Below are 20,598 nucleotides of genomic sequence, written 5' to 3'. Positions count from 1 at the left end.
AATGATAACCGCCACATTGAGCAAGCATGAGTGCCTGGCAAAAATTTACTCTGCATGTCGTTACATGTAGCTGTGACCCCCATGTAACATACATGTACATGTACATGTACATGTATTTCCTTCACTAAAATCTGTGCAAGGCCATCAGCCCTTCCTAGCGCCCTGTTTGGGCACTGGACAACGAGCGAATCCTCCCCCGTGCTATTTTTTTACTGTTTTCATTTGTTTCTTTATTATTAAATTTCAAACAATGCTCTGTATTGTGTTTGTATCACATGTATTCATGTACATGCATGCGCATATGTACATGTGGCATCTTACACATACTGGGTATATTGATCCATGGAGCTCTGTGGTTGATCACTGCAGTGCTATTGCATACTACAGACAATAGTTCAAGATGTGCGTACAAGTACATGTACGGCGTACCTGTAGTACATGTACGTGTACTGTACATGTACATGTAATATTCATTTACATGTACATTTAAGCACATGTACATGTGTACATGTACGTACATGTATGTGTACAGTGTATGTGCAGTGGTGCTGTTCTGTACTGCAATCTGCATTGGCCTTCACTACCGTACGTTCTCTTTGTAACAGAGATGTGTGCAGCTCGTTCTCTGAAATGAATTTCCTTCTTTTTCCCCAGCATGTGCATTTGTTTGAGACTTACATGTACAGTACCAAGCCTGGCTGAGTGGATTTGAATTGTACATTTTATTGTTTAATTTCTAAATAAACTTGCACAGTTCTTGTGAAATAAGTTTCTAAAGCATGAAGTCCATTTTCAAAAGTGTGTGATCTTAAAATATTTTGTGGGCCTTTGAAATGAATATCACAGCTACTGGGTAAATACAACATACAAAATAATGTCCAGTATAACTTTTTAAGAAAACTTGGAAAATTTATTTATTTATGTATTAAGGATTAGAGTTTTGATATAAAATTGAAATCTACTAGTATATGGACATGCACCAGTACATGCACATGTGTACATGTGCAATGTACATTATTTACACTATAATTGCACATGTGTGAATTTTTTTGTGTGTATTCAGGAAAATACTCAAAACTGCATACCGGTACATTTGCATGTACATGTACCGGTATGTCATGTATGTATGTCTGTCAGTTTCTTTTTTACATGTATTTCGGTTTTTTGGGGAGGGGGACTGAAAGGTTAAGATTCAGGCACCCAGGGGCATTCTTTGAAAAACAATACACTTTTAATATTATCCACTGAGAAATGATTTTCCCTTGACCTCTGGCAGGTGTTAGCTACTTGGAGCAGTTTGCCTCTCCAGATCTGCTGGAGCATGAAGTCTTTGAGAAGCTCTCTGCCGCTGGGAGAAACAAAATCCATCAAGTCTCAGAGAAGCTGGCTTCCTCACTGCTTCTCTTCCAGTGGCTGGATTCACGACAACTGCAGCATCACCATGGCGATGTTCAGGCATGGTTGGATAAGCACAAACAGAAACGACACAGGTTTGTACATTACATGTATATATTCGAGTGGTTTGAGTGCATTCGGTAATTGGTTTTTGATGACTGTAACAGGTTGATCCACAGGAGGTTGAGTTGCTCGCGCTATCTGTCTGCAGGAGGATAATTTCATGTAAATGATAAGATCACAAGTTTGATGGAATAGATAAAATAAATTATTGAAGGAATGTACTGTATGTTTCTAATTTTTCTTTCTTTTTCCTGTCAAATATTCTGTATTGCCATGATATGCACACAGATGAAATAAAAAGTGGAAAAAGATCTGAACCTGACATTTTGGGTTTCAAAGAATTTACTCCAGGAGAAAATATGTATGCTTTGGTGCATTCAAAGCTTCACCATGCCATTTTATGGTAGTTGCATACATGTACATTTGTATTGTCAGAAAAGGAGGCCTTAAATGTACATTATTTGGGTGAGTTGCAAGGCCACAGTCGGAAGACATTCATGTAGATTTCTTCACGTACAGAGAGTTGAGCAGTCAGTACAGTCTGCGGTCTGGGTTGAGACATGTGGGCTTGAGTGTCGTTCATAGATTGTACATGTCGCAGTGTCAAGGCCAACAGCAAGGGATTTCTGTTGGACCTTCCAGACTTGAGCCCTGTAGTCGAACACACCACAAGAACCCTCGCGATCTGACTGTGTTTGGTTGTGTTGTATTGGCTGGGATTCATTGTTGAAACTTGATCATGCTGGATACAGCACATTGCCTGACCATGTGCATACTCATACCTGGTTTGGCCGATGTCTTTGGAGAATACCTTGGGAGTTCATTAAAGTGAGTTTCTAAATGTAGTTAATAGTTTTATTTGGGGGGGGAGTCCAAATTTGGCTTTAATTCAGCTTTCCTTGACTGTGCATAGGAACCTTATGGAATCTGTCCTTTCTTTTTATTTCAAAGAGGCTCACATTTTGGGTATACTAGTGTGAGACAGCTTGCTATGCTTACACAAGAGGAGATTTCTCATCTCATCACGTACTTGAAGACAACAGAGTTTGAGACCTACTTGCTGAGGGAAGGCATTAAGGAACTTGCAGTTGAGGACAGTTGGAGACAACTGATTTTGAATCCAACATTCTCCAGTGTTCAGAAAATGAAGGATTTTTTTATTTTTGGTAAGCGCATAATCCATGCTGTGGCAGAGTATGTGTTTTGTTGCAATTATTAAAGTTTTTGTGAGGGAAAAAGTGTTAAGTGCATGGAGTTGAAAATTGAAAAATTAAACATTTCAGCATACAGTTGGGTACTTTTCTGTATTTCATTGTGTAGTCTCTGCAAGTTTATTCCCATGCATTAGAGTAAGTACTGTATGAGTCCAAAGCCTGCAGTCTTTGTCTAACTTTTCACATCTTGGTCTGTTCATGTGTTGCGTACTGTGGCCCGCACAGCAACATCAGACTGAGTCATAAGGTTACATAGACATGTACTATCTTCTAAATACATGTAGAGTCAGTAACCACATGTATTAGTAATACATTTCCCTGTATGGCTGATTCAACAAACACTTAGGGTATATCTCATTCAAAAACTCGGATCCATGACAAACTTATTAGGCATTACAACCTTGTGTTCTCCTGTAATCCAACAATGGGGTCTAAAGGATTGTTTGAAGTTAGAGCCAGTGTAATGAAATAAAACTTGTGGTTCTGATGTGTTAATAGAATAATCTGCATGTCAGAGATGTACAATACAGGTGCATGGTTACTGATGTACTCATGTAAGACCCAGGCCCATGTAGTCTTAATTCATTACCACTCAGGTGAATATCAATTAGATTTACATGCATCTTGCATTCAAATTGGAGTCAAGTGCATGTACCCTAGTCTGAGACTGAAGCCTGAGTTACATGTATGCAGGATCTCAAGGAAAAGTTGAAAGCCCACACAGAACACTTCCGTCCAATTTACTCGTCTTTACCTGCACCATTCTCCCCATCAGATCGCCTGCTCATCCTGACCATGCCCCTGGGTCTGCTCTGCTTCTGGGTGTGGGGAAATTACCAGTTGGCCCGGGGAATCCCCCAGCAGCAGGGCCGGGAGAGACCCTCCTCCATCCTCAACTACATCACAGGGAGTCTGCTGGACGTCAACTGCTGTAAGGTGGAGTGGGGCTGGGCGGAGCCAGCCATTGTGGGAGAAACAATGAGCTTTGTGATCAAGGTAGAGAATTTGATTATCCCCCCCTACGATATTATCGACAGCAATGTATGTTATGGGACACTCATTTTTGGAATACTCCTAGTCCTGAAACCTATATGTACATGTATGAGTGCGTGTGCTTGAGCCTGTTAGTTCTGTTAACAGTTGTGCCCTCCTGAGCACACAAATAACATGGATACAACTTATGGTAGGCAAGTGTTTACCTTTATCAGACCAGGATCAAGACAGGGAGAAAGTTAGCCTTTGACCTTTCGGGCTGTGTGATCCAAGAGTTACGTATGAATAGGGTCCATAGTTGCAGTCCATTATCCATAAAAAAGCACTCTTAATGAAACCCTTTTCGAACATGTGCGAAAAGCATATTCTAAAGTTCCCAGTCTCTTCAACTTGGTTGTTTTTTTTCCTTTTTTTGTTGGCTTGTTTGCAGTAAGCTTCTGGTTACAATAGTAAATTGATTAGTCCCAGCAACCTTGAAGTTGCCCGTAGCTTTTTTTTTTTCTGTTCATTTTCCTGCAGTTTTTCCAGCGGAATCGAAGGCCTTACATCATCAACCGAGACAACAGCCTACCAGTTATCATTGAGATCACGGTCAGTCAGCAGCGCGTTGCCTGCTCGTTAGAGTACGGCACAATCAACGAAGTCAAAGCTTCTTTCACGGTTCGTCGGGCCGGGCTGTACACAATCACTGTTCGCTTAGGCCAGATGAACATCAGAGGCAGTCCCTACAGAATGAACTTCCTGCCAGGTAGGAGAAGGTTCAGTGGAAATCATCTGTGCTGCAAGTAATGTAATAGTAAAAATAGAAACTAGAAAATAAGTGAGGACACGTGAACAGTGAGCGGACCTTACACCAAACGCTAACAATTGAGATGTGACTGAAGGAAAAGTGTTTGCTTGTACTGTATAGTAAGTTTATCAAGGGAAAACATATTGCTTAACTTGACAATCCTCGATCCTCCAACCCAGTGAAGAACTTAGGACTGTCAGGTCAATTAACCAAAAATGTATTGAAGAACCAGTCCTATGTACATGTAATACATTTGGAACGGCACTTGGGTTGGTAACCAGTTTTTACTGAACACATATTTTGTGCCCGGCAGTGTGCTTAACGGTTTTCTGTGCAATTAGTCCCCTGTCATTAAGTCCACAGCTGAAACAAATCTTGTACTTGTAGGTCCAGTGGATCCCTCTAAATCAGCCTTTGTGCGGCACAGCTCCACCATGGTAGTGACCCGCGGTCACATGTGTCCACTGTTTATTGAGCCTAGAGACCAGTTTGGCAATCCCTGCTTAACCAGCCTGGACACAAACAGGGGCGACAGGAACAAGACTGATGACTACTGTTTGCAAGTCACAGAGGTACATTTAGGCAAATGTTTGTGTAATGTGTCATTTGATTAAAGATTAGAATTGAAAAACAACCCTTAAATTTGATGTTTCCATATAAGACCCCTTTTAAAAACTCATCTGTTTAGGTTTCAATCTTTGATGTGAAATGTTGATAGCAGGTGACCCAGTTATTGTATGTAGTTCATTTTCTGTGTTGTCATGCAGTATTAAAAATTGTACAGATCTTCATAATTTGAAGGATTTTTGACAGATCGCTTAAATACACGTCAAGTATTGCAGTTGAAATTTGAAACCTTTCAAGATCAACGCAAGACCCCTTGAGATAATCAGAAGACCAACACAGCAGGACTTCATTGTCGTCATTCTCCTCGCTCCTTGTGGCTGGTGTTGTGAATGGTCTTGTTTCTAGTGCTGTGAAAATCTTAACTTAGGGAAGCTATGCCAAATGAAACCCCAATTTTCTGTCACTCCACTCTGTAGCTCAAACCTGGAATTCTGCTTGCCAGCCAGGCAACATTATCACCAAAGGTTGAAATGCATGTTAATGTTTAAAATCTAAAAGTTTTCATCACTTTCATCAGCAACCAGAAAATATTGAAAATCATTTTTAAAAATAAATACAACCCTGGAGAATCCTGACTTGAAATGGTTTTGTATTCGCAGATTGGCAGTGATACTTTTGACAGTAAAAAACCACATTACGAGGTAAAACCGAGCCAAGACAGGCAGTTGGCCCTGCGTGTGCGCATGGAGACGACTGGCTGCTACAAAGCCTTGGTCACCTACAGAAAGGAAAAGTTGAGCAACGGCGAGTTTAATATTCTTGTATTGTCTGGTAAGCTCATTTCTGTGTTTGCGATTGCGTCTGAGAGGGACCATGCCAAAATGTCAAAACATTGAATAGCTTCTAAGTTACCGTGTAGTGGGGATTCATTATTTCCATGTTTTCTGAGTTCTTCAGATACAGAAGGTTTTAGTTTTGCTTCTTGGACCAGATGTTTTGGGTCACTGTGCCAATCAGAATACTATGCACACACACACACAAACATAAATTGAACATCTTGCAGGTAGTTTTTGTATTTCTTAGCCTGCTTTCATGGTTTTAATAACCCTACTCCATGATTCTACTTTCTTGCTTAAAGGGTGTAAACATTTGATCACCACGTTTTCAATTTGGACAGCTTTGGTTGTACCCAGTTTTATTTGTATTTTCTTGTTTAATACTTCCCTTTTTAATTCAAACTTAGAATGCTGTAAATACATGTGTGTGGACGATTCACACTGCCACCATACATGCCATATACTTGTAGATGTGTGTTTACAAATCGGTAGGACGAAGGTGCCAAGAAAATTTCTTCCTGATTGCTTCCAAAATACATGTACATTCACTGATTTGCTGTACTGTTTTATCAAACTAGATGTAAGTGGTATAGATCTCTCTTATTGGACGCCTTTGTTGTAGAAAAATTGCAACTGCTTATAATAACAGAGAGTAAAAAATGCTGATGCATGTGGCTATCTGTAAGAAACAACGTCATTTGTGAGAGACCTATGTGGTATCTGCGGTTGCATTTACTTGAAACAACATTGAACCCTATGTGGATACCACTGTTGCTACAGAGAATGATGCTGAAAAAGTTAAGAAAAACTTGGACAAGAAGAGCACCGAAGGGTACGAGGCCACACTGCTGACCCACAACAATGCTAAGCAACGGCGGCCAAAGAAGGTTTACTGTTATATCTCACCCAAACAGCTGACTGTCAAAGAGTTCTACCTCCGCATCATTCCCAAGAGGCTGCAGACATTCAGAGTGTGTCCAGCCACCAAAGTAGGTCTTTCCATGGTGTCGTTGGCAAACTGTTCCAACCACTGCTCTCTAAGATCTTACAAACTCTACCAAAGAGGTGTTTGGGATGATGTAAGAAAGAGAAGGATGGAGCCAAGGCACAGTTATTCTATGCGAGACTTGAATTCTTTTGAAAGTTGATGTGCAAAGAGTGTGTTCAGTGGTTTCCTCCACAGTGGAGGATTTTGGAGGATTCAGGAAGGTCCTTTGAGAAAAGATCGTGGGAGATAAGATTGAGCAAATAGAAAATTGACAAGAAGGCATTTGCAAAGATTGTTTAGTACATTCTGTTCAAACTTTTAGGCTTCATATTCAGATAAACTCCCCCAAACATTAGTTCAAAAAGATTGTATGTTCCAAAATGTCCCAGTCGTAGGATCAGCAGGCTTTTTGGATTAACCACTTCGAACCGGGGCGTTTTTCAACGTTGAGGATGCTGGGCCGGCATGACTATCATTTTTTCCGTTTTCAAAATCCTTCAACAATTCATTATTCCATTTAACAGTCGTTTATAGCCGCACGGAGTAATCTTCAGGCACTACTCTAAGTTGACAGCTGACCTTTATTGACGCCCGAATATTTCAGCCAGGCCTGCAGCCTTGTAAACAGAGCCCAGATTGTGCGGTGTTATACAGCTGTCTTTTGTTCACGAACCTGGCTCAGTGCACTGCTGACCTCTTTTCAATAGGGGCCAGATTAGCATGCAGCGGTGCTGTGTGGCTCATCGTTGCGGTGGTGGAGAGCTTTTGTCCCCGGTGGTAATCCGCTTGCTCTAAATACCCCAAACCCTGGTATACGGTTTCTAAATAACGCTGGATTATCACCACTTTTGAGAGCGAAAAATGCCGGTCATGCCCAGCAGCCTGGTCTTTTGTTCGGAATACGGTCTTTTGTTACAGGGCCCTGTTTCCTTTGTCCGAGTTCGGAGACCCCGGCCACACATATAAACCATACGGCTCCGATCCCGGAGTCCCCGGCTGGTAGTGGTTAAACCTATGGTGGGTTGAGTACAGGACTGACATATTTAAATGCACAGGAGGTCTTGAAGTTGTTATTTTGATTCATGTAAAGACTGGCAAATAAACCTTGATTTATCTTTTATTTCTCAATAATTTACTTGCAGTTCAACTTTAGCAAGGACCAAGCAGAGCAAGAGGTGCCTGTATTTAGCATTGAAGATGGTTGCCAACCACCCATGCAGCTGGCTTCCAAGCACAGAGATGTCATGGCCGCTACTTTCACCAAATTCCTCCTTACAAATATCGGTGAGTCAAGCTGGAGTTAGTTGTCCATGGGCACAGAGGTGGTTGTAGTTGAGTCTATTACAAGTCCATTGCAAACCTTCCTCTTGCAAGTCAAGATGAGCTTTTCTCGGGAGCCATAACAAAACCATTCCTTTATCGTGATTCACCTTGTTCTATGCAACTGGCCCAATACAATGATTTGTGACTGGATTTGTGAAGGATTGGACTACAACACTGGTTTTTAAGTTGGTGGCCTTGTGCTATAAGCACACACCAATGATAGGGGTTTTGCTTGTGACCATTAACTTTCTGTGCCAAGACGCACTTTTGTGACGACATAATTCCATAGATGCCACAACGCCCGATTGCATGTGTTACATTTGAGAATTTGTGTAAGTAATGTATGCCTTTTTAGCTTAGCTTGACATCAGTGTAACAGAAGCACCCTCCTAGGATTCAGTGTCAGAGACATGCGTAGCAAAAAATTATTTTACTCGGCAAATAGCTTTCTCAGCAACAAGCTTGGAACCAGTTAGAAGTTCTGCAAGTCGCATTAGCATTTTGGATGTTGATCTGTCTGTACTTGTAATTTAATTTTTTTTTTAATTTGTAGGAGGATCAGAGACGTTTCAGGACAAGCAGCGATGTTTCCATCGGGAGGTTGTCAGTCTGAAGCCGCGGAAGCATCACTCAGTTGTGACATTGAACATTGACCGGCACAGTCTCTTGGAGAGCGTAAGTGAATTACTGACCTACCATTCATTAGCATCATAGACTCTGTGCATTGATGAGGGAGATCACTTTGTTACCTAGCAGCAGCATCACGTGGTGATGCTGTTGCTAGGTATTAAACGAAACTTGGTTTGCATATCTATTAGGTGGTATGGACATAACCAGTTCTCACAAACCAGTCCTTTTGTCTTTAAGGCCTGCAATCACACTCCCACGCCATCACATGCCTAAAAGCTTCCCGAGAAGTGCAAATAATTGCACGCCTGAAACAATCCGTACTGCACTCCTCGGCATGAGTTTACTTTATAATTATATTTTGCCATTTGTGAGAAAATTGAAACGAAAAGAAACATTAGGCCTACCTAATAGTTAGTGATGACAGAATCAATTTTGATTCTCCCTGCGAATCAGTTTTGCGTGACAGCTCTGTCAGTGTACAATCATTCAGCACACCCATGTCGCACTGCGCTGCAGCAAGCATTGCTGCATGCATAATGCTACATACACCAGACTAACATGGCTTTATGAGCTTGTACACGTCACATGCAGTGCCATGAGATCACACCACTTCTCAGTCAAATTTTTCCAAGAATTCCCTGATTCTCCCAAATATTTCGTGGAGATGTCTGTACTGTAAAGTTGTTCTGATCACAACAACGGCATTATAAGGAAAAAAAACGTCTGGGCTTTTACTCCCATCTGCACAAAACAATTTCCAGAAGTCAACAAGCTTTCATGATGCAGGCTCCCACGCCCTATGCGTAGTAAACCAACAAAGTCCTTTGAAGTTGAGACTGGGACCATACTCGTCAATCATGATGCACCAAGTACATGTAGTGCGTGAAAGCCATGGATAAATCATGCCAGCGTGGATCGCAGCAGATCTTTGTGTGCAGACGCGTAAACGTCCTGATGTTTCCCAATACATTTTTTTAGTGTTATGAACGGAAATAACTCACATGAAAGAGATTTGGCGAAAAGAAACCTCAGGAAAATCGGGAGATTTATTGGAAAAATTTAATGGACAATATTGGAGTGGTCCTATGGCTCAGTCAGAGCAGCTCTGCATGGTCCGTTGAGGCTGCTATTATGGAAAGGGCATGATTTTATGACCGTCATAAAACTTTGATTCTTTTGACATGTATTGGACATACCGGTATCCCTTCCAGTTTGCTTGAAGTAAGCGGGTGTAATCTGAAACTGTTGCATTATTTCTTGTTGGTTTTGTTGATTGTTTATATGAAATGTTGACCCAATTTTATATTTGTATTTTACTATGTCTTTATTGACTTAAGGTTTTGATTCATTGTTCCAAATCACACTCCTAGAAAAATTGCACACCTGGAAATGTCCATGGGTGGTTTTTTTGCACACCTGCAATTTCCAAATCACAAGAACTGACAAACCTGCAGGATCTCTGCATGGGCACCAGGCATGCATCAGCAGTGGTGTGGAAATGTTATCCCAGTGCTTACCGGGGCACTTGTGCGTGAATTCCACTCAAAATAATGCTTAGATTTTTCAAAGCCTTTAATCCTACTGATACACAGGTTGCGCAACACAAAATTCAACACGCTCGCATTTGATGCATTCATTAAAAGCAATTCACAGCAGACTTTTGCCTGTCTTAAAGATACCAAGATCCCATGAGTTCATTGGGTGCACCCTGTTTACAGTGTGTGTGTAGGTTATAAAGGCATTTATTACAGAAAATGTACAGGAAATTTCAGTGTTGGTACTGTGACTCTGGCAAGGGCAACAGATTCACTGTGTGTATTTGTACTTTCTTCTTTTTAGTCCATGAAAGCCACAAAGCCTTTTTCAACTTCGGATTGGTGCAAGAAATTTGAGATCAGCTTCCTAGGAGAAGAAGGTTAGAAGATGAAGTTTACTTTTTGTGTGACTTCAACAGAAAAAAGACTAGTCTGAACTAATATAAAGGAGAGTGCAGAGTTCTGTCTTTGAGTCATGCTCACTGGCATTCAAGCTGTGATGCCTTGGCTACCTTGTCTACATCGACATACACTGATTACATTTTCGTTTTGTCAATAACAAAACTTAATACTTAGCTCATAGTTATGCCCATACATAAATACTGTTTTAGTCAGAGAGTCAAAAGAAGCCAATATATGATAAAATTCCACAGAGATTTTTGTTCAAGAATTTTACTTTCATTTTCCCAAACACCCCTGTCCATTTTATGGTATATTCCTTGTGCAAGTAGTCCTTGTACAAGAATATCCTTATATGGACTTGGCGTGTGTGTGGCAAGTTCTGCATGCTGCAGTTCACACAGACTTTTGACCAATAGGGAATGGATTAAATTGTTTTGTATCCAGGTGCCAGCGTATTTTTATGCAGCAGACATTATCAAATTGCTGCGGGCATTATCAAATGTTAATACACAGTCATGTTCCATGTTTTTAATAGGGAAAGTGTCTAAAGTATTTATAAATGCATTTTAAAACTTTGACCCGGCAGGTCAAGACTGGGGTGGTCTGGGAAGAGAGTGGACGGAGCTGGTCTGCACGGCACTCTTTGCCCCAGAGAATAAATTCTTCAAGAGGTTTCGAGACAACAACCAAGGGCTGGTGAGTGTCAGATAGGGCTGGTCAGATACCTGTAGGCCTCATAGTTGTTGAATTAATTAATTTGAACAGTGTTTTCATCATGTTCATTGTTACTGTCTACTTTCTTAAATTTGAAGTTTTAGGTGTGGTATCAACCTGTTTCAACTACCTGTTCTTCAACCACAAAAAGATCAATTGTAATATGTACAGACCTCCCAACCCTCCCAATTTTGGTGGAAAATTTCCTTTTTTTTCACTTCGTTTCTGCCAATCCAATTTCGCCCCTAAAATTTCTGCCAAATCGCAATTTCGACACGCCTATCATTCACCGGAAAATGTCCATGTAATCTTATGCATGTACTGTACGACAATGCGCCACATCCATGGCAGCGCCCTCTTTTGACGCTTACTTGCAGCGAGTTGGACGTGATCACATGATAAAAAGCCTGCTATTGACAAGCTACATCGTAACTGACACAGTATGCAATGCATGGCATCCGGTTTTGCTCAGAGCCACAGCTAAGAATGTTTGGATCCAAGACTAAGCACTGCTTTGAAATTGTCCACAATCATGTCAGGTGTGCAAGCACCACACAGTGAATTTCGCTGTGAATTCGCACTGAATTTTGCAGTGAATCAACACATTTAGGAGATGAAAATATTTATTGCGGACCATCTAAAATGATGTAAACTCTTGTGGAAATCTAAACTTTATGAAATCAGTGAGTACATGTGATACTGTGCATCATTACGGGCATAACTCTTGCACAGTGCAGCACTGATTTTCCTTGTTCATGGTAGTATGGAGAATATTTCGCTTTTTCATGAAAAATTCCAAATTTGGGAGAAAAGGATTCCGAATTCTTGATAGCCAATGTTGGAAGGTCTGTATTTAATTGCACAAGAAGATGCTTGTCAACCACACATTTATCCATCAGTCTGTGCATAAAATTTGGATGTAGCCAATTTACCCAACACAAGGACACATCTGTCATGATTCAAGACGGACAGAATATTCACGATATTGTATGTCTCAGGGCTTGTCATCATTTTTTCTTTTTCGTTTTTTTTTTATTTCCTCGTTTAATACGATATGTTTCCTTCATTGGTCAGGTTCATCCCAATCCAGAAAGGCCACCTCACTTGTGCAAGACTAAATACTATGAGTTTGCGGGCAAGGTAGTGGGCAAGTGTCTGTATGAGTCATCACTGGGCAGTGTCACTAGGCAGCTGGTCAAGGCCAGGTTCTCAAGGTCCTTCCTGGCTCAGCTGATTGGACTCAGGGTCTCTCATAAGGTAACTGGCTGGTGATGCCGATGGAAATTAACAGTTTAGCTCTGCCAAATGATGAGATATCCTTCTGGATGCACTTTGAATAGAGGGATTGCACTTCAAATTTTTCAACGGTAGCTCGCCATGCTGAAACGCTTACCAGTACCAGCTATTAACCGTGTAGAAGTAATAATGAACAAATGAGCAGGCTTAGCCAGAACTTGATAAAGGGTTTACCCAATTAAATATCTTAACAGGTCGTCCAAATATCGTGATACACATGACCCACCGTACTAAAACCAGGCCAAGGAACTGTTATCTAGAAAATGATGCCAATGTTCACGTAAACAGTGCCAATTCCACAGCTTTTATTGCCCTGTAAAGACCAAAATTTGTTAAAGGCACAAACCGTTATTTTTGATGACTTTGAGGTATGAAAATTGACTCTGGAAGAGAGATGCATTGTCAAACATGAGAACTGCCTAGTTCAGCCTATTGCAGGTGGTAATTGGTCACATATAACAATGGTGTTATGAGATATTTTGGGTTGTAACGGATTCATACTTCCTACAACATGTTAACAGTAACTGATTGTTGTGATGCGGGATGTGGATTTTGTCTCCAGTGTTACTTTGCACAGAATGTGAAGCTTGGGCCGTTTTCCAATACTCAACTTCGTCTCCGTCTCAGGCTTTGTTCTCAAAACCAATCCCCGATTGTGGGCCTGAAGCGTTTAAATTAAATGGAATTACTGTAAGTTTTGGCTCTCTTGCATCTTATTTGATGTTTTGTGGCACTATTAAACTGATTACTGCGCTTACAGCTTCAAAGTCAGCTAGTAAAAAAACAGTTGAAGCCTGAGACGGAGCCGACGTTGAGTATTGGAAAATGGCCCAAGTGTGTCATTTGTTCCCTCATGTGTAACAAATGCCATGTCACACACTGAAATATTCCACAAGGTTAACTGGCTGATTTTGTGGATGCCACGTAGATGAAATTTGTTATTGTGGTAAAGTGCTAATTTTGGTGTTGGGGCCTTTTCTCTCAGTATTTTGAGACGGATGATCCTGATTTTTACACCACCAAAGTGCGCTTTATACTGGACAATGATGTCAACGATATGGGCCTGACCTTCTCTGAGGAGGTGTACAGCAAAGGAGGCCAACTTGCTCAGGTGAGATGGACAAACGAAGCAAGGATAAATTACACATAAAGCAAAGCATGAGGAGAGAAGCCCAGTACGACTTTCAACACTGTTTCATCTAACCTCCTGTCTCATACAAAATTTACTAACCCCCAGTTATTTTACATATGTTTGACACTGGTAAACAGTTTGTTTTTTGCATTGCTTGTCCCCTCAATTCCCTTCAATGATGTACGCATGAATACCCGTGTATAGATAGGCTTTAGTACGCAATGAGTTTATTGATTGTGATAACCTTTGCCTTGTTTGTAATATCATAGTAGGTCAAAGTAGTTATTCATAAGTGGGCTGGAAATGCCATGTTCAGGGGTTTTGTGTTTTTTGCCATATCTCAGTACAACTTCATAAAATTCACTGCTTGCTTCAATCAATTTAAATTTGATACATTTTGGAATAAGCTTATAGGTGCAGTATTTTTTCACACCAATTGCAAAATGAAACTATCCTCTGTCAGTCTATGTTGTAAATGCTGTAAACTTTGTTACTTTTGGAAAGGGAATAAAGTGGAATTATGGGTGTGAAGGAGAGCCATATCCTTGTACAAAAGCATTCAGGTATTTGTGATCTTTCATTCAGGAGGTGGACTTGATTCCTGGTGGAGCCAGCACTCCGGTAACCAATGACAACAAGATTGAGTACTTGGATAAGCTGGCCCAGCATCGACTGGCAAACAACGTGCAAGAGGAAATAGAAGCCTTCCTCAAAGGTCAAATTATTTACCACTTCTTATTTAACCCAGGATTCCTGATCCATACACTAACACTGTTTTGCTTGTGGTTGGTTGGGGAAAAGAGCCCAATGCCATATTCAATGGCCTCGGTTACACGATGAGACCCTAGTGGCTTCGAGACTTGGTATTGAAATATTTTGTTGTCCATTTAAAGGACCATGCAGTGAATTTTTTTTAATTTCAAATTTTGCGCAAGTTTGTACTCGTACACGTTTAAAACTATTTGACAAACTTTTAAGGTTAAGTGTATTGAAAAGTGTTTCTTTTTTAAATAAACATTTAAAAGTGCCTATACTCTTTTAGACAGTTGAGGGCACTGTAACTATGATGTCAGAAAAGAAGACACAGTTGAGTTCATAGTTTTCTGCTAAAACTGTGAACCTAAAATTTGCTTTTTGAACACATTTCTGAGAAAGGTTTGCCTGGTGCTTTTAAATCACTAATGAAAAGGAAATTAAGAACAGCAGAAAAATTAAAAATTCCAGTTGATTTAAGGTTTTCTCCCTTGGATTGCATCCCAGGATTGGTCATGAATATGGAAATTTCCATAAAACCCCAAATGCACCAAATACCTTTCAAAATAGCGAACAAAATTCGGAGATGTGGTAATTGGAACACAAGGGTGCATTTTCTAGTGTTTCGGTTGAATAAATACATTGCATGGCCCCGTTTTAAACTTATCTAAATTGATCTTTAATTACGATTTTGAGATAATAATCAATTTGTTATATTACACTCTTTGTCTCAACCCATGTAGGCCTCAACGACCTGATTCCAGACCAGCTGCTCAGCATGTTTGATGAAAACGAGTTGGAGTTACTAATGTGTGGTACCTGCGCTTTTAGTGTGACCGATATGCAGAGACATTACATCCCGTCGGGACAAGGGGAACAGTTCGGTCAGGTGAGCAGGTTGAAGTGAAAATCACCTTTAGTCCGTAGTCACAACACATGCTCAAGTGTTGGCTGTACCTACAGCCTGTGATTGGCAAGCTGAGGTGAGAAAATTCCATCCAACTGCTTTGAGTGTGTCCAAGTGACCTGGCAGTGGCTTGAAATTGCATACAACTCTATGGGAAGTTGCTACAGCCGTGATCATAGACCCCTTTGTGAAGTCAAGCTGCAGGCAATTGTAGGAATGGTCTAGGTAATTTAGGTGAGTGTCTTTGAATGTAGTGAGGCAGTACCTATCCGTACTCGAGATCTATTGGCAAGATGGTACCAATTCTTTCACTTTGTATCTCAGAAGTGGAAGAAAGTAGGAATTGTACCTCCTCGTGAGTCTCTATGAAGAGTTGTAAACCCACCTGTTTAACCTGGTACTCATATACACTTAACACTGATGCAGATCAAATTTGGCATTACTGAAGTTGTGAAACATGAATGCCTGTGCGGTGGCATATTGTGTTACTGTGTCCTTCTATTTTTCGGACACTCATCTCGTTTCCCTGCCCGTTTCCACCCCCCTTAGATGCTGGACTGGTTTTGGACTGTCGTGGCCAGCTTCACCCAGGAAGAGATGGCCAGACTGCTGCAGTTCACGACCGGCTGCTCCCAGCTGCCTCCGGGTGGCTTCGCTGAACTCAGCCCCAAGTTTCAGGTCATAGCCGCGCCGACACACGGCACGCTGCCAACTGCACATACATGGTAAGTCACCCGTAACCGTCTATTATCTCCTCCCTGGAATATGACCTATAGATAACAGGGTTTGTGTCGTGTTCCACTTGGAAATATTTTGTTACCATGAAAGGGGATTAAATTATGTTAAGTATACTTGACAGTTTAATGGGACAATTTTCTCATTTTAAAAGATGTGTTATTTTTAGATTGACCTCTTTTATTTTTAATGGATAAAAGTGAGCAGAAAAAATGTGTCAAGTCACAAACAATAGAAAACATGCATCACGTACTCAAATTTGAATTCGTTTCAAAAGAAATTCCACCGGGAAAAACATTTTTTTAGAAAAAGCGCACCTACAATATCTGCTGGAGTTTTAATGAAATGATCATTTACACAGCTTCAACCAGCTTTGCCTGCCAACTTACGACAGCATCGAGCACCTTCAGAAGGCTCTGGTGTTAGCCATCAACGAGGGAGGGGAAGGTTTCGGTCTACTCTGATGTCCCCTTGCTCCCTTTCTGTGACCACCAACACCACCCTCAAGTAAAAACAACCTGAAATTGTGAAAACTATCTCACCTCATCAAGGTAACGGCCTTTCCTGGTGCCCTTTTTTTAAAGGAAGTTTCTGGTGTCTAATTCAGACCTTGTACAGGTATGTGGCATGCAAAAATCTAAAAGACAGGGAAATGACATGAACGAAATTTTGGACACAAAATGTCTGCATATTTTTCCACTGTAGCACAGATGAAAGTAATTTGTTTGCATCAGTCTTTAGAACATGGTGAATTAGTTTCATTGCATAGATAGTTTTAAGACATGTGAAATGTAGGCCTTTTGGTCATTACTTTGTACGTGAATTTGATCAAAGTGGTAATTGAAATCACATACATAGGAATGTTTGCATAATTTGAATGTTGCTGCCTTGTTTGGATTTATGTAAAGAGTGTCTTGTTCATTATTTTTGTGCATTTTTTGGTACAATTATTATGTTTAATTTTGTGCTTGCTAAAAGCAAGAATGGTCACAGTCTTTTATTGAAGGTGCAATCTATATTTATTACGCTTTGTATTCTTTCATCATTTCATGGATTTTTTTCCAAGCCAAATATAAATTTGTGTCAAGCGTAGCTGTGTCAATATATGCTTTCATGTAAATTTCATGAGAAACTGCAGTTTTAATGAGTTTAATGTATCATTCTTTTGCTACTTAACTTTAAAGTTAGTTACATGTAAGACGAGATGATGTGGTCAAGGCAGGTTTTTTAACTGGCTCACTGCAGCTGTAAACCTGATTCCATCGCCACCTATGAAGTCACTCTGTGGACTAACTTAAGCCAACAACAGCGTTCTTGATTGGGCAGTTCACTTCAGGCTGCTGTAATGAGGTTTCTGATATGAATGTCGTCTTATTTGCCTCTCTCAGTTGGCGCTATTGTCAATGCCACTGAATCATTGTTAGAGGAATTAAACTGATGGAGTTGATGAATCGATGGCTCACTGCATGTTGGAAAAGGTTGACATCACATGACTTTCCCATAGCAATCATGCACGGCTCTAAAGCATTGTACTTTGTCCAAGCTACCGAGCCAAATCTTGTAAATCCCCCCATCTTGTCGCAAAACGGGATGTTGCGATAATTCAGTCGTTTCTTCAGTGTGTGAAGTCACATCGGTCACACTCACTTGGATGTCCACCATCTTCAAAGCATGGTACGTGTAGTCAGTAAAGCATCACATAATTACCAAGGTCAATCTGTGAGCCTGAAAAAGACCTGATAGGGTATCAACAATCGGGGTTGCATTATAATGTAACTCACTCCTATTTTTAAAGTTGATGCCTGAGGAAAAATAGTGCTAAAGCAATCTGAGCCGTCAGGTTTACCCAATGAAGAAATGAATAACAGGAAAAATGATGGAGGTTCCTTTACTACAGGGATGCTAATTTGGGGGCTTTTTTAAAGGTGCATGATTTTGTACATGTACATGCACTAGCTTGTAATTCGAGGAGTGCATTGGAGTTTATGAAATATTCTTAACAAGATATTTGTACATAGAATTTTTTACGCAGAGAAATTTGTACACAGAGAGTCAGATTCAGCTCACAAACGCTTTGGTGTAACTTTTTTGCTGGAGGAATGAATGAGATAAGTACGCTTTGAAATGTTTGATACTGAGCGTTCACGCAACTCTTTCAAGGTAATTGGAAAGCCCAAATTACTTACTAAACATTTCATCTATCTGTAAAGCATTTCCTGCTTCACTCCATGACGCTAGTGTTTGGTCCTTTCAGGCTAGAACCTAACCACAAAGTTTACTAACTGCTGACTGGTCTTTCCAGCGGTATGAGTATGTGTACTGTGTGCACATGTTTAGTCTGGTCAAGTCAAACGTCTTTTGCCATGTTTGCAAGGTGCATTTCACTCACGCTTCTGTCCATGAAACCATTCCACCTGCAGCCACATCTCAGGTATATGATCTATTTTATACAGTGTCTTTGCAAATGAATGACAAAAAGGACACAATTTGACCAAGAATTCAAGATAATACGAGTAAGTAAATCATGTTCTTAATGACAGTGTGGTTTGAGTGACTGTAAGTGGTCCAGTTCAGCCCAATAATCTTCTTGTCATGGTGGAAACAGAATGTTTTGGTCAAATATATGAAGGATAAACATGTGCAGATGAACACTTAAGCTGTTGCTTCGAGGATAAAGTGTTCTTCAGATGCATAAAAATCAAGACATAATAATACATAATTTATATCTGGAAGAATGTTTTATCGAAAGAGTCCTTGAACTTGAGTCCTCAGGTTTCTGCTTATGTGCACTCTTTAGCTGAATTGACAAAGGACTATGTTACTAGGACTCACATTTAATGCCCACTGTTTTCATGTAGAAATAGAAAAACAAAGGTACGTTGGTATGTGGTCTAAGATTCAAAGCTTGCTACTGTCTTTTACTTACCGAAATTGAATCACTTTTCCTACATTTTCTTTCAGTTTGAAAAGTACTACAGCCCTTTGTGTTGGTATTAGTTCATAAGATTCATTAAATTTCCATCAGGAATGCTTGTACAATGAATGTGTTTTTAGGCTTGCTGCCATTATCATTAAGCTCAAGGTAGTTTCCTGCTCAACTTGTTTTCTTGTTTTATCATTCAATATTTATCCCTTCACATACATTTTTCTAGTTTCATCCAGTTTTGGAAGTAGGACTTATGTTGTTGTAATGGGTCTCTTGGTGCCATGGTATGTGTATGCTGATACATGTAAGTGCTATACTAAAAAGCCACTTCCATATTTCATTGAGCTGAAATTTTTGGGATAAAAAACACACCATGCGTGTCCTGTTCAGTGCTTGTGTCTTGGCATGCAATTTAGTTGATCATGGCATATCCGGCTTGCACGTACAGTATATGTTTATCCCATTTCATGGTGTTTGATTACCGAACTAGATCATTGATAATACACATGTATACACTGTGCGATAAACACATTATTGCATTATTTGTCAAGAAACGGAGAGTTGAAATTGAGTACCCAGCCAGTGATGCACACCGGAAGGTTGCAAACATGCAGGCAATAGTCAGTTATGAATACCCTGAGAGTACTCAGACAATGACATTATACAACAATGTTTTTTCCTCATTACAAGGAGCAGTGATTAGGCTAGTTAAAACTGTTTTCTTTTTCCCCAGCATTTTTAGCCTCTGCTCACTTAAAGGACTTGAACTGTTTGTTTATGGTATAATAGATCCTGCCAACATCTTCTTTCCATAATTCAGTAGTGTAATCTTGTCAGTCCTATAACCAACTGCAAAGTCACCACTCAGGTCAGCATTAATGAGTAATTGGGATGAACAGTTTATAGACAATTTTGTATTTCATTGAATAGTTTGTGACTTAGTTGACTTGTTTACCACTTAAATGAAGTGGTATCGTTTAGCGCATCCGTTAAAGATTTGGATTCTCTCCTCGCTTTTTTCTTCTCAGAAACGGTTCATGTGAGTCCTTGCTTTTATTCTCTTGTTAAGAGAGGATTATCTTCACCAGTATTTGGTGTTTCTTAGAAGAAAACAGCAGTTATTAGTAGGTACGTGTTTCTTATTGAATGTGTAGAGTAAGTCTTTAGCCTGACGTGTGTAATTTTACAATCAGTGAATTCATCACAGCTGTTTAGTTGGAGTTATTGTAGACCCATTTTAAGTGGTCATTGTGTTGCCGGTACCAAAGGGCTTTAGTATTGTTGTCATTTAGGTGTTTATCCAGTATGCTGCTTGTCTTAATCATTTTGAGTGCATTGAAAGTGCAATTATATTAACATTGACAGTAAAAGTTAATTTGTTAGACGGAAGTGTACTCTA

General features: G+C 40.1%; 1 protein-coding gene across 2 annotated transcripts in view; it reads left to right on the top strand.

Moving 5' to 3' along the window:
* Nucleotides 1-20,598, top strand: part of LOC110979425 (apoptosis-resistant E3 ubiquitin protein ligase 1-like) — a 26,110-nt gene extending 5,512 nt beyond the window's left edge. For both annotated transcript variants that reach the window (XM_022235199.2, XM_087134801.1), the window contains 17 exons: nucleotides 1,277-1,490; nucleotides 2,410-2,624; nucleotides 3,448-3,668; nucleotides 4,185-4,413; nucleotides 4,843-5,027; nucleotides 5,682-5,853; nucleotides 6,639-6,847; nucleotides 7,989-8,130; nucleotides 8,723-8,844; nucleotides 10,639-10,714; nucleotides 11,323-11,432; nucleotides 12,525-12,707; nucleotides 13,732-13,857; nucleotides 14,464-14,593; nucleotides 15,375-15,520; nucleotides 16,088-16,263; nucleotides 16,635-20,598. In XM_022235199.2, coding sequence (XP_022090891.2) covers nucleotides 1,277-1,490; nucleotides 2,410-2,624; nucleotides 3,448-3,668; nucleotides 4,185-4,413; nucleotides 4,843-5,027; nucleotides 5,682-5,853; nucleotides 6,639-6,847; nucleotides 7,989-8,130; nucleotides 8,723-8,844; nucleotides 10,639-10,714; nucleotides 11,323-11,432; nucleotides 12,525-12,707; nucleotides 13,732-13,857; nucleotides 14,464-14,593; nucleotides 15,375-15,520; nucleotides 16,088-16,263; nucleotides 16,635-16,737 — 2,759 coding nt within the window. In that variant the 3' untranslated portion in view covers nucleotides 16,738-20,598. The remainder of the gene's footprint in view (nucleotides 1-1,276; nucleotides 1,491-2,409; nucleotides 2,625-3,447; nucleotides 3,669-4,184; nucleotides 4,414-4,842; nucleotides 5,028-5,681; nucleotides 5,854-6,638; nucleotides 6,848-7,988; nucleotides 8,131-8,722; nucleotides 8,845-10,638; nucleotides 10,715-11,322; nucleotides 11,433-12,524; nucleotides 12,708-13,731; nucleotides 13,858-14,463; nucleotides 14,594-15,374; nucleotides 15,521-16,087; nucleotides 16,264-16,634) is intronic.

Source organism: Acanthaster planci, linkage group LG01 (genome assembly GCF_054643075.1).
Source record: "Acanthaster planci isolate LZ-2023a linkage group LG01, COTS_SCS, whole genome shotgun sequence".
Taxonomy (NCBI): domain Eukaryota; kingdom Metazoa; phylum Echinodermata; class Asteroidea; order Valvatida; family Acanthasteridae; genus Acanthaster; species Acanthaster planci.
The sequence above is the reverse complement of the archived record's forward strand: the minus strand, read 5'-3'. Positions and strand labels throughout refer to the sequence as shown.